The sequence below is a fragment of the Chrysoperla carnea genome, chromosome 5 (genome assembly GCF_905475395.1).
Source record: "Chrysoperla carnea chromosome 5, inChrCarn1.1, whole genome shotgun sequence".
Classification (NCBI taxonomy): domain Eukaryota; kingdom Metazoa; phylum Arthropoda; class Insecta; order Neuroptera; family Chrysopidae; genus Chrysoperla; species Chrysoperla carnea.
In genome coordinates, this window is record NC_058341.1 from 33,292,807 (window position 1) to 33,307,682 (window position 14,876).

General features: G+C 28.6%; 1 protein-coding gene across 1 annotated transcript in view; it reads left to right on the plus strand.

Annotated features, from left to right (window-relative positions):
- LOC123301122 (chromosome transmission fidelity protein 18 homolog) overlaps nucleotides 1–12,069 on the plus strand; it is a 77,474-nt gene extending 65,405 nt beyond the window's left edge. The window contains exons 4-5 of the mRNA XM_044883855.1: nucleotides 1,088–1,151; nucleotides 11,969–12,069. Coding sequence (XP_044739790.1) covers nucleotides 1,088–1,151; nucleotides 11,969–12,069 — 165 coding nt within the window. The remainder of the gene's footprint in view (nucleotides 1–1,087; nucleotides 1,152–11,968) is intronic.
- Nucleotides 12,070–14,876: the final 2,807 nt, after the last annotated feature.

A 14,876-nucleotide genomic window follows, 5' to 3' on the forward strand; every position in this document is an offset into this window, starting at 1 on the left:
ATTTTCGTACAAACTTTTATCCCCTATTTCACCCTTTCAGAGAATGAATTTCGAAAAATTTATGTGACACCTACAGTATAAAATCCATATCTTCTTGAAATTCTAAACTTCTATCATTTGCGATTCAAGCTGGGCGTCTGATTATTTCCCCCAGATTATTTCCTTCATCTGAAAAGTTTTAAATAATATACAAAAAGAATTATTTTGAAAGAAAAATCACCAAAGCAGGGCTGTCATTGAGGACTTCCTAAGAAGTGCTATTTTATGTATTCCCTTATCCGACTAACAAGGCAATAAGTGTCCTTTTTTCGTTCCACTAGACTTCTCAATTTTATTTAGCTCGATTGAATTGATACCAACTCTAATTGATACATATATGATTATGCGTTCTCTATGGGGTTTATTGGTACATACAATGTGGGTGTGTGTGTGTATGTGTGTATAAGTATGTATCTGTTTCCTCTAATAGTTTTGTTATAGTTGATTCCACATTGTGGTAATAGATTTTTCAATTTGACATTCTATTTTCTTATTTATTATTTTTTATTATATATATATTTATATATGGATATATTTATGTATATATTTTTATAAAGCTTATATAAGATGACCATAATGTTTATTCCTTCAATACATTAAATAGTTTTTTATACAATTGAGAACTTTTCTAGAAATTCGATGTAAGTAAAGAACTTTTATTTAACATTTGCAACATAAAAAATATACTAATTGGATATGAAAAAGTATCTTTTCATTATGATTGTGCGTCTTCGCGTATATATTCGTGTATATATATATATTTCTTTATTATCGTGATAAAGCCTTTAAGATTTCGTCAGCTCAATTTCCTGAGTCATATTATTAGAAAAAAGGGCCAAGAATATGATATCCTTACAGGAAAAACGTCATAGTTATCTTAAAAGCTTAAAATTAAAAATGTCAAGTATTGACAACCTTCATCTCGCCAACGACAGGGACGTGTGGAATGGCATGACCACCAATGGTACTTCATTGATTGATTGATTATCGTGATGACTCTGTAGTAAATTTGGTGATTTTGTAAGTAATTAATTTTTCTTTTTTACAGGTCTATCGTGATTTTTTTGGACGCATTATCAGCCAACCTGTCTTAGCTGCTTCAGTAATTCAAAGTAAGTCATTTTTTAATAATTCTGGTCTACAAATTTTTTTTTTGTCTCATTTATTCGATAGAACATTTCTTAAATATTTTTGGGAGGTTGAATTTGAATTTTCGAATATATTTGCTATAGTATTCATCTTCTGCCCTGTTTCATAAATCCACTTTGAATTTCTCCAGTATCGTAGTAATTTCAGTATTTCCCTTTTCAATAAATCATATTGGTCTAAGAGACAGCATAAGGTCGATCTTCACCCATCTGATAACCAGATGAGACGTATTTTTTATGAAATTTTCTTTATTTATAAACACGCCTATGACTGCTTGCCTATCGGAAAGTGTTCATGGCTATATTTAATTAATTTAATTTTAATTTTTTTTTTTATCATCTTTACCCATTTGATATCCAAAGGACTTTAGTTTTAACTAGTTTATAGTAGGCCTATGTTGGCTTGCCTGCTTATTTCTGTGCATGGCAAGCTGGTTTGAAGATGTACGTCAATATAGGTAACTACACCGATCTGATAACCAATCGAAATCGGTATCAGAAGAAGTTAATTTAATTACAAAAATAATGGCCGTTCATGGCAAAAAACCGTTCATATATTCCAGATAATAATTGTGTTTTGTAATCTTCATAACATGATTAACCATTAGAAACTTTTATCCATCTGATTTATTCTTAGTCGACAAAAGCCTAGTGTCATTGGATAACTGGACCTCATTAGATTACTCCGAGTCGGTGCAATTGGACATTACTCAGCAATGACGACAAACAAACGTACGTGTGCACATAATTTCACTTTTATGTAATAGCGTTCATATCAATGTGATGATCAACTGATTTTGGCTGTTTATCGAGTTAAAGCTCTGAAAAGAAACCAAAAATTAATCGCAATATGAATATACAATAAATTTGAATAGAAAAAATTTTCTTATCAAATGCGAACTTATCTTCTTACCTACAAACAATTAAAAAGGAACGTTTAATATTAATTTGTATTTCATTAAAAAGATCGTTTAAACAAATTGAAAAGTTCATAGGTAAACTCCGATTAAAGCTCCTGAAAAGATAAATATTATCCTTAAATAAAAATATAGATACAAAAATATAATTTTCAGTTAAAGGTACCTCAATATTATAAAATTATTTATTTATTTTATAAATTAAATAATAATTACAAATATAAATGCAGTAAATATTTTATAAAATTTATTCGTGCCATAATTCTTAATTAATTATCCATTAAATATTAATGCATAAACCACATATTTATATGTATAAATGTGGATATAGATTGTATAGAGATAGGTAAATATTAAAGTAAAATGAATATATAAGAGAATAATCACAATAATAAATTTAGTAATAATTTTTTAATAATTATAAATAAATAATAATATGGTATTTGATAAATAAATATAATATTTTCATCTCTCTTTCATTCATTATATTTTCTATCTAAAGGTATAACACTTTATATATATACAGTTAAACCTTTATAAAGCTTCGTCCGCACGCTCGCGAAGTATCACAATATCAGGCGAGGAACGAGAATGATACATTTATTGTCTCACTTGTTCTTATCTCGCCTGTTTCGAAGGAGGTTCAAAATGCAAATGCCCTGATGAAAATGCAAAAGTTAGAAAATTTCCCAACCCCAAAATAATAAAATGTCAGAATAGTCAATATACTACCCCCCCCCCGAACTCCTTTTGTCAGCAAAAGTAAGAAAAACATGAAAATACTCTACTCGCTCTGTTTACTTAATATTTAAACGCCTCCGCACTTCTATCTTCAACAGGTGTCGTTATATAACGTTGACACGTGTGCTCGATGTGGAATGACTACCAAGAATTGAAATTTCTTCTTGTGAAAAAACGACGTGGATTTACCTCTGTTTTTCAGATATCTATCGATAACAGAGGCCACCCACATCATTATTTTGTTCATCTTTATTTATTTAACTTGAAACTGCATCCAATATACAATTTAATTTTTATGATGTGATTTTTATGACTTTTAAAGACGATTTATCTCGCACAACCACTGAGCCACTGGTGAGCCACTTGTGAATAAAACAGATATATAGTACTTTTCATTTAACTTACTGGTGGTATTTTGCATATATGTCAAAAAATTATATGAAAGTCTTCCACGACTTATCTTCTAAGGAGAATTTAGAGGGCTAAAAGTATCCGAAAGTGTGTATTGTTTCCAATATTTGTTAGCCATTGCTATATGTCAATCACTTAAATTTTGAAATCCTTTGCTTATGGACATCGAAAGTTTGACCGCAAGACACTTTTCATACGGATCGTGAAATCCGCATCCATAGACTTATATGTATATGTTAATAGGTTAGACTGTATATAAAATACACACAATGATCTAACTATAGACTAAAACTGCTATTAAGAATAGTAAGGACATATTAGGTAAATGTTAGGTATATAACATTTATAATAAACAGTAAATATCCTTTAACAATATCATAATTGTTTTATAAATCTACAGTAATTCGTATACACATAAATAAATACATTGGCTATACATGTATATACTTAATTCAGGTCTAGAACCAGGCGTAGTATTACACAGTCATCTCAGAACAGCTGGAAATATGAGAAGTTAGAATTTTGAATGACAAGGAAATCGAATATCGAATCGTACAACTATACGAAACTTTTCATAGATGGAGAATTCAACAAAGTTCACTAAACGAAACTTTTCATAAAATTACGTTTTTGAAGGTGTCGGACAATGGACATCACGTGCTTTTGAATGCCGAACAAAATTTGGTGTATAATTTTTATTCAATTATATTCTTATTTGAGAAAAAATACAACAGCAATCTCAATATACCTACGTAAATGCTTCACTGGGGGTACTGGGGATCTTAAGGGTTCTTTTATCTTAGTTCAAACACCTATAGTGACTAGCACTAAACTATCCATTTAGTAGCAACTAATGCAAGAGTTAATTAAACAACTTCTCAAATTTATTTGTCCCATATTATGCTCTAGAAATAAAATGCTATGTGGTACTCAATTATCCCCTATAGCATTTACGGGTGAAGTTTATCGCGCAATTAAACATTTTCCATGTCTATTGAATGACAAGTTCCTTTCTAAGTAAATAGACCCTTCCAGTAAATTTTTAGATGCACCCAAAACACGTCAAGTTGTAGCGACCAAAAACTGATTCCTATAGTACAATATTTACATTTAAAAGTGTTTTGCAATAAATATACTCGCTTAAAAAATGTGGCATTAAAACACTGCAGAATCGTGCGCCATGAATCATGACGTCGTCTGTTATGACAATTCATAGTATACCAAGGAGTTTATACAACTAGAGAATACCAGGGTCCAAAACTTGATATATGTTGAATGTCATTGGCTACATATTGCTGACATTATTGCTATTAAGTAAATAGTTAAAAAACGATTTATGGAATATTATTTAATACATTAAAAGTTATTCTTAAAGTAGAAACGTCAAAAGAAACTTTATTTACATAACAAACACAACATAAACAGTTTAATTTTTGATAAAATTAACTGAAAGTTTAATTATTATTTAAATTAAAGTGCACGAAAAATAAATTGTGTGCTTAGTATAAACTGCGGCCTCACATTGAGATTCATTGAGATTGAGATATTCAGAAAAATAACACAAAACTGTATATAACCAGATCCCCCGTGTTCTCTATAAACTCTTTGGATTCAAAACCATGTATAAAAGATGTTTATATAACCTTGCAAAAATTTGAACTTTAACATGAAATTTTTAATTAAATGAACGATTAAAAAAAGGTTTCGATTGCATGGCTTTCAAAAATTTATCTCAAATTTCCAGCCCTTTTTAAATGCCTGTCAAATATTGTTTTTGACTCTAAACCGAATTACAATAATATAATGTTATGTATATATATATGTATAATGTATATAATACATACACATGCGGTAGCCAATATAATTCCATAGAGGGTTAAGCTATTAACGCTTCTGTTTGTTTTAATTCGTTATCCCTGAAAGCATTTCATTCATCTTTATTCTTCCACATTGATTATATTTTCTCTTTGTTTAATATATTTAATATTTTATTATACTATGGATGATTATATATTCTTTATTATATGCTATATGCTAATATTATTTAGATAAATTTTAGAAGAGAGAATATTTGAATGTAATATTACGAAATTAATTTCATTTAATGATAAAATTAATTATTACATTCATTTTAAAGTATTTACATGAAAATGTGTCTATAGTAAACTCAATATATAGAGACCAACCTTGATTCCAACTAAAAGTTTTATCAAAGTACATAGTGCATAATAATAATTTCATGAAACAAATTTCATGAAATGTATTTTATTTTTGTACGTATGACTTTTCTTTACTAATGTCGATAACACCGACCCACAAAGTAGAATTATTGTAAAACATAGCCCTGTCTCCCATTGACCATACGGGTAAATAAACTTCACCATCATGAAAAATCTTAATGATGAAAGCGATGCGAAGTCGAGAAAAATATATTTATTATAGATATAAATCTAAAGCATAAATTTTTGATATCATTTTTAACAGACCAAAAATTAGTAGAGTTTTATCAAACCAATGTGGCACTGTACAAGAGAGAGTATAGATACGAGTGCACATACAAATACATCATACACTCTCTCTTGCTCGGTGCCACTTTGGTTTGATAGAACTCTATAAGCGTAGTCCATAGCTAGTCCCACTTCATAGAGCAAGACCGTTATAAAGAGAGCAGCGCTTTGGAAGTATTTTGACGGACGACCAGTATTTCTCGTGGAAATATCTTCTTAACGCATTGTAAGATACCTCAAAATGTATCCGAATATTTTAGAATATGCTTTTCTAATAAGCGGAGTGCTATACCGAACAGTTGTACACTGTCTTCTCAGAAAAAGTTATATTAAGTACGGACATAATATTCTAGTTTTGGATTTTGGAGTAATTTCTTGAATTTTTGAAAGAGGCGAAAAGAGAACATGACTTTGAATGTCCAAAGAGAGTATTCAAACAGTGTAACTTTCAAAAATGATATTGTATTCTATATGATTTGCGTTCTATTTCCAATTTGCATTTTTTAACTCCCAAACCAAAAAAGTGGAAAAGTGGTGTTATAAGTTATGTGTGTCTGTCTGTCTGAGAACCGATTTGGATTGTTTTTGATTCGTTTGAAATGTAATTTAATGGGGAGTGGTCTTCTGCGAGTTTAGGGCTCCGTACCCGGAACAACTAAAAAATAGGCGATGATTCTCAAAATCGGTCCAGTTTGGAGAAGGCTCTAAAGAAAAAGGTAATTTAATAAACAGTGTTCTTAGATACGTTTCAAGTGCGAGCTTAGGGTTCCGTACCCGAAAAATTTGTCGGGGTTTTTTAAATTTAGTTAATGTCACTTGAATAATAATTTCGAGAGCCACAATTGTTTAGTTAAGAGTAATGATCTGTTCTAAAACCAAGTGTGCTATGTATTATTATAACCTGTATACAACCTCACTATCCACACGCAAACAGAATTACAACCAAAATGATTCTATTTCGCTTATATTCATTGAATATAAGCGAATAATACAAATTTTATCCCACTCTCAGGTATATTCTGTCGACATTATTATGTAATTATTTAGAGTAGATGTGATAGCAATATAGTTAGTTATATAATATATAATATGTTCAAGAGACGAAGGATGGGGTAATATAGTGGAGTTTATATTATATTTTAAGTGGGGTAAAACGATAATAATGATGACTGTATCATATCGTTTCTAAAATCATTGTTTCACTGTGTACCAATTGAAAACCGTTGTAAAATAAACGACACAATAATCAAAATAATAAATTAATTTTTTCATAGAAAAATTTATAGTGGAAATTTTGTTTTTTACGAATTTTCATGTTATGAAATGAATTGTTTAAAATAAATCAATAAGATATAAGTTAACAAGACAAATAACAAGTTTTTCTAAATTTTACCCTGCTTTATTTACCGTCCTCAAATTTAGCTCATAGATAGCTATGACGTAAGCATCGGCTAAGAACGTATTTTTGAAAATTAAACTTCTAAAGGGATGTAACAGGGATTCAAATTTTGTATGAAAAATCATAAAAGATAAATATATCAATTTGAAAATTCACAGGATTACTCATATCAACAAATAAATAAACAGGCGTTTCATGCTTTTTCGAAATTAACCCTTTCACGGATGGTAAGTAATCTAAAAATCAACATTGATTTCATTTTCAAGATTAATTACGAAAATGTCATCATTTTTTAATTACACTTGAAAATGATTTGATCAAAATCAAACTGAACGCGAGCGAAACCACGGCCAAAGCTAGTTTCTCTAGGCGTAAAACTGGAAACTTTCCTGCGTCGAATGTTAACATTTATTTCCGTTTTTTTAGAAATGCTTCAATCAATATATGCTTTTACAGATACTTCCAAATAATCAGTAATATTGATTAATAATTGCGATATTCAAACGACCACTTAAATTTAGCAAACATAATATAAAAACCGTCATTAAGGAAAAATTCCTTTCCGATCCATTTGGATATCGGATACAGATACTGAGACAAACTTTCAAGCTTTTAACACTTCGTAGTTTTGGTTTGGCATAAAAATTGCTTAGTGAATTTTTTCGGTTTTTGTTCATTGCGTTTAAAATACATCAAATCTCAATTTGGTAGGTTTTTTTAGTTATTTTTTAAGTGTATTAAACATTCCATATCGATGTTTCAACGAATTTGTTTATGTGATGTTTTAGACAATGAAACCACCAGATCAACTAAAGGTTAGTGTGTTTGTATAGAAGAATAGGAATGAGGGATTTATATCAAAATTATTATTATATAATTTTAAATATGATATTATTTTAAATATGATATAATATTTATATGTGGATGTATTCAGTTAATTTTTTTCACTAATGTCTGAAGATATTTTGCAATTTTCTTATTTAAACAATTCAAAAAAAATAACAAATTATTTGACAAAAGGTACATTTCAGCTTGAAACTTGCTTATGAAAATCACTGGTGTTGATACCTAAAATGTTTTCCATTTCAAATGATGCAGCTTTTGTGAGAAATATCATCAAGATATATGAAAGTATCACACAGTTCAATAATTGTAATTGAATTGTCAGGAACCAATTTGAATCCAAGAAAGTTAAAACAGAAATTCAGCACATACATACTTTCAGCGCGTAGGTTTTTAATAGTTTTTTTAAAAGTAAAAATATATTTTTGTACTAGCGTGATACCCGACCACTTCACTGGACTTAAATGTTAAAATCGCCGCTTAATAGCTCCCACCTCTCTTGATTTCTCTTTCCATACACTCGCAGGGATTCTTTTACACAGCTTGAATATATGCACAGTATATCAGAAAAGCATATCCATGAATTGTTTGACATTTAAATTTTAACAGATATCTTTAATTTATGGTTAAAAGAGATGATCATAAATGGAGCAGTAAAATGTCAGACAAAAATTAATTTTTTTAATTAATTTAAAAAATATTTATATCTTTATAAATTATAGCTCATATGCTATTCTGATGTATGAGCCGTATTCTTGTACAGTTTCTTTCAATTCGGTAGTTTTTGCGTGAAAGCGTAACAAACAAACAAACATCCTTACTTTCACGTTTGTAATATATAGGGATTTGTACTGTGGTAGAGTTGAGCCCCCTCTGTTTTGTTAAACATTGTTAATAATAGCAATGTATACATTCACAATATTAAAATGATATTCAAACGAAAGATCTTATTATATTTGAAGAGATCTAATATAATATTATATTATTTTATATAGATATAATATGAATAATATAATGTCTATTCTATTAAAATCCTATACCATATTATACTTTATTAATATACACATTGTTTTATGTGAACTAAGACCATGCAGAATTAATCTAGACATTAGGGCGAATATGAAATTATATTCTTGGCGTTATTCTAAAACAAAAGCCTCAATACATATGTGGCGTAAAGTTTGTTGAAAGTAACAGCAAAAATTTCCCAAAAATAATCTCAGTATCAATATCAAAGTAAAAATGTTTGTTTTTTAACTTTGGTTTCAAACACAGATGAACTCGGGTGGCACCAATTTTTTACATCAAAATAAATTGGAAAAGTGATGTGTAACTATTTGAGTTTGTTGTAAAAATGAATATTAGTACCATTTTCCCAACAGAAATAATTTCTATTTCAATGTTTTAATTGTAGTTCATGGTGTGTATCATAAGTGGTACATTCATCTGGGCTACGCCATTTCTTAAGATCTTCTTCATCGTCTTAAAATTTAAACCTAAACACACTGTATATTTGTAATATAAATGATTAGCAGTAGATATTATTATTATTATTTAACATTAATATTAATTAAACTCAGAGACGTAATTATTTCAGAAATTTACATATCTACTACAATTCAAAATTAATTATTAATATTTGAAATGTAATTTACAATTCAAACAGTATTATAATATACTAGGAGTAAGCGTATAAGGGAAAGATGCGATACCTAGGTTAAATGTACTTTGAATATATTTTGTTTTTCTAGACAAATGTATGATAATTACTGAACTGCATTTGTATTGAAATGAGGGTATTTTATCAGAATGCAGATAGGCTGAAGACTGGTTGTCAATGTGATTTTGTTTTCGAATAAGCTACAAATTAAAATTATTTGTTGATACTTCTGGTACTTTGGTACATACGCAAAGTGATGTATCTTAAATGTAATGTGCATTTTCGTAAAAAAATAATTTATAACAAAAGATCGGTCAGAAGTTAATTATTTACTGCAAGTTGTGTTAATGTCAAGCAGATGTTTTAAAAAAAATCATTTGTTTAGCCTAATTCGAAAATAAAAAATGATAACAATTAACAAATTTTTTTTAGTCTGGCGTAAAATGTTTTTTACATGTTTTCCAGCCATTTTCATTTTATAATTTCGAGGTGATAGATAGATGCCTATCAGTTGAAGCTGTTCCTAGACTCTCAAAATAGTGGAGGGTAAGAGAATACGTGTAATGATTCATTCACATACATTCTATGATACCATTCTTATGAGTGAACTGCATAGATTAGATGTTGAAACGGCTTTTGGTTTAATCTCTATGAGTGATTATGCATTATGAAATTGTACCGTAATTCATACGCTGTTATCGATAGTAAATACACATTGTTGAGGAATAACAGTGCTGAGTTATTAATGTAAATTTTGATCTAAGGTACTGCACCGTCCTCCACTAACAGTTAAACTATATTATATCTGTATTTATATGATCTTAACAAAACAATATATAACCGGTATTTTATTATTATTATTAAAACAATATTGAATATTCATTTATTTTATACTAATAATAATTATAATTATTTTATCCTTGTTTATCTTATATATATATTACGATTTTACTTTCCTTTTCTGGGTTAAATTTTGTGAATTGTTTTTATTAAATATTTTATGATAAAGTCTCTTCTTTATTTGTTCAAACATTCACATATACTTTTTGATCAAATTTTTGTCATTTAATAATAACTACCGAAAAAAGTACCCGATGTAATTTTGACTGAGAATATTACTCTCTGTGAATGACTACCGCATTCCGAAGTTGCCCGTTTCATATTGAAATAAAGTAAAAATACTTTCAAACAATTGCCTAACGATTGGAACAAGTACAGCTAAATATTTGTATTAACAATAGAATGGGATTGAAAATAAAATATGAATTCATTGATAGAACATTATTGAAGTAAAATAAACAAAATCATTACATCTATGAAAGAGCTTGATTTTAGTTTCAAGTCATGCATTTTATTGATGAAAAATAAAATTGTACTTATTTGAATATATAATCGTGTACATAAAGCGAATATATAAAGCGGAATATCATATCTTTACGTTTGCTTTAAATATAGAATTAGGCTAGTACGAAAACGTATCTATCATGTCTAGCCCATATGTGATTGAGGCAACTTCATCAAGATTGTTGTTATCAGTTAACAGAGAGTTTGAAATAAATACATTTAACATTCATCAAGACATTTATTATATTTTTTGGTATTTATGGAACAAGTATCGATAGCGCAGTTGGTTAAGCTGCAGACTTAGAGCACTTAAATCAATAGTATTCAAATGTCGCTGGTGCAAATCCGACATGAAGAAATCAATTTTTTTTGTAAATAAACTTATTTGCAAGTATAAACCTTTTATTTTTTTACCTGTTCGTGTAGTTGTGACAATTACATCAGCATATTGTTATAATATTAATATTATTCAAAACAATAATATTTGAAATTTGTTAGACAGTATATTACTTTCATATAAACAACTCATGCGTTTGTGTCAACTTCACCACTCAACCCTATATGGTAGTTGTATTACATTCGTGGCACCATTCGCCATATTTGATCTCACATATTAACAACTTTTTTTTTCAGTGTAACTACAATTTGCAACATCCCTGTAATGTTTTGATTTCTATCTCATCGAGAAGTACAACAGACTGAGAAGTTCGAGGGCTAATAAGATTTTAAAAAATCTTATTTAAAATGCTAAATATTTCAGCTACCTTTCATTTGATTTCGATCCAAAAAGATTAACAATGGAATTTCAACATATGAACTTCGATTTAAATTTGGTTTCCAAGTATTTATAAAATAGAACCGTTTTCTATATATGCGTTTTAGACGTAGAAATTTTATGCAAATTTTTAATTCTTATCTAATTATTATTTTATCTAACTATTATATTTTCTTTTTTCCAGGAGAGGTGTCCAATATGAATAAAGGTGATATATGGTATCATTTTAAAGAAGGGTACAATAATGCTGTTCGGAAGAATATAAAAATCGATTATTTTAAGTGAAGTTATTTAATTTGTATTTATGATCAATTTTATAATAAAAAATAAATCATTACCTTCTATGTTAGAAAATTTAGTGAGCAATTAATTTAGGTGAACAATAACTCGTTCTTTATTTTGCTCCCCTGAGACGCGAGAGAACCTAAAATTATACCTTACCCAATAAAAACCAGCATTATCGAAATTGAACTACTTCGTTAAAAGTATATGTGGCCATATATTTATAAAAATAATTGGGTGGAATTGAGAACCTCCTTTTTCGTTGGTTAAAAATTGAGTTTCATGTATTTAATCAATCCCTTAATGGAGATATTTTATGGACACATCAATCGAGAGAGTGACTCTACTACCCGAAAATGAGTAAGTTAATTAAATGGAGCGAGTTAAGCGCTTTTTATACCCAATATATGAAAAATATCAAGGTAAGTATACTAAATTTAGTCCTACGTTTCTAACGCTTAAATTTTGGTATAGGTGTTCATGAAATTACCTATCTAGTCCATTTTCGTTTGTCCGTCTCTCCGCGAACACGATAGCTCCAAAACAAAAATAGTTATCGAAGTATAATTTTTATAGTGTGTTCAGGACGTAAAAAGTGACTTTGAGTTCGTAAACGAGCAATATTAGTTCCATTAGGTTGTTTTTTAAACTATAAAAGATAGACAGTTAAAAATTTGAAGGTAATATTTTAAGAATCCTTTTGTTTTTTTAAACTTATCTTATATTTAACACTGTCTAAATAGGGAATTTCAACATTTTACTCAGTTAATTGCTTATTTTCACTTCTTTTTATAGAAATTTCCATTGATACATGTTAAAATCTCAAAAACATAGTCAATTATCTGTTGTGTATTAGTCGTAAAAATGTCAAATACATAAACGAGTACTGTTTTAAAATTTCGTTCTAAAAACACACTCTGAAAGCTGAAGAGTTTAAACAGTACACACACATAAACATATATATAGGGAATGAAATGTATGTATTTTTTGATAATGATAATCGTATTAAAAGTTTTGGCGCTGTTTTTAATGAAGTGGCGATAGATTTTTGTAATTTCGTTAAATATAACAGAATGGTAACAACATGTATTTTCAATCGGTGTATATTGTAACAAACACATTACATATATAATACTAACACATTCATAGTAAAATAATATTTAGGCATACATCAACCACCACACCATATAGGTATGAAGTGTGGTCGTAGTTTATTCCTGAAAAATTTTAACGGAGAGAGTGAGTCACATCTACCTCATCGCAATAACTGTGTACTACATACATTTCATAGCTTTATTTGCTGCCACTAATTGTGAAATCGTATTAATGGATGAATGTGTACACGCACATCTATGGACAGGCTGTTACAGAAATGGAATGATGAACGGGAATTCTTAGACGACAGACTTGGAATGCAGTTAAGAATGTTACACTGAAAAAATATATTAATATCAATCGATATGAGGTTATCTCAACCTCATCGCGAGAGCAAATTTGGCGAATGGAGCCATGAATTTGATACAACTACCGTACGGGATTGAGTGTAAAGTTGACACAACTCCTCGAGTCGGGTTGAAGCTGTGACCTATCGATTACTATTGAATTCAGCCTACTTAAGTACACCGCTGTACCAACTGCGCTATCAACGGTTGTTATATATCTTTAAAAAGTTATTCTTACACTTTTTTTTCTTAAAAAATTTGATAAACAACTTTTGCTTTATTTTATACTCAAAAATAAGTAAAATCATTAGATTTTTCCAATGAATTGTCCAAACTCAACTTAATTTTTAAATAAACAACAAATTAATAAAACAAAAAGTATATGCAAATGAATTTACCAAAAGAATAAATGTAATAGGTTACATTAATCGAAATTCAATTGTATTTTTTTTTTCACAAAATGATCAATAAGTTTATTTCAAGCTCTGTGTAAATTGGTAACAACAATCTTCATGAAGTTGACACAGCCGCACATTGACTAGACACGACAGGTAAGTGCTTGTAGTAACCAAATCCTATATTGAAAGCATACGTATAGAAATGTTCTTTTAATTCGTCGATTCGCTTTATTGACACGATTATACATTCCAAATAAGTACAAACTGTGATTTCGTATCAATTTCTATTGTATTTTATTCATTCTTTAGTCATAAACTATAAAGGATGTACCATGAATTATCTAATCCAAGAATTTATGCTTCACAAAATATTGCACCGCTTGTTCTGTAACACACTTCCCTTGGAAATGTGTATGTTTGTATGTATCTGGATACATATGTGTAGATAGGTAATAATATTTGTTATTCCCTACTTTTATCTTTTTCATAAAGCAGAATATAGGCACACATACTGGTTCGTGGCAACCATTTTGAATTATTAATATGTTTTATTATTTTAATTTTTTTTTTGTAATTTTTTTTATTTTTTTTTTTAATACTTTTTTGTTGTTGTTAATTTAAATTTTCATTTGCTTTTAATGTTTGATTATTTTAAAATTGATTGTAAATAATAAATAGAATTTTTTTCACTTCCATTATCTCAAATTTTCAAATTTTAATACATCAGTAGGTTTCTTTTAATAATTTCTCAAGAAAAAATATTAAAGAACTGAAGTTGAAAATTTTTTTTAAATAAGGTCTATTTTAAGTTATGTAAGGTATTTACGAAAATATACTATAATCGATCTCTTTCTTTTGTGAAATTATTTTTTTAATAGCCAGTAGATGTTTTTTTTTAATCAAATTTGGAATCGATTGGAATATGAACGGTTTGTAGCTAGTTTCAAAATGATTTCACACGATTATCTTT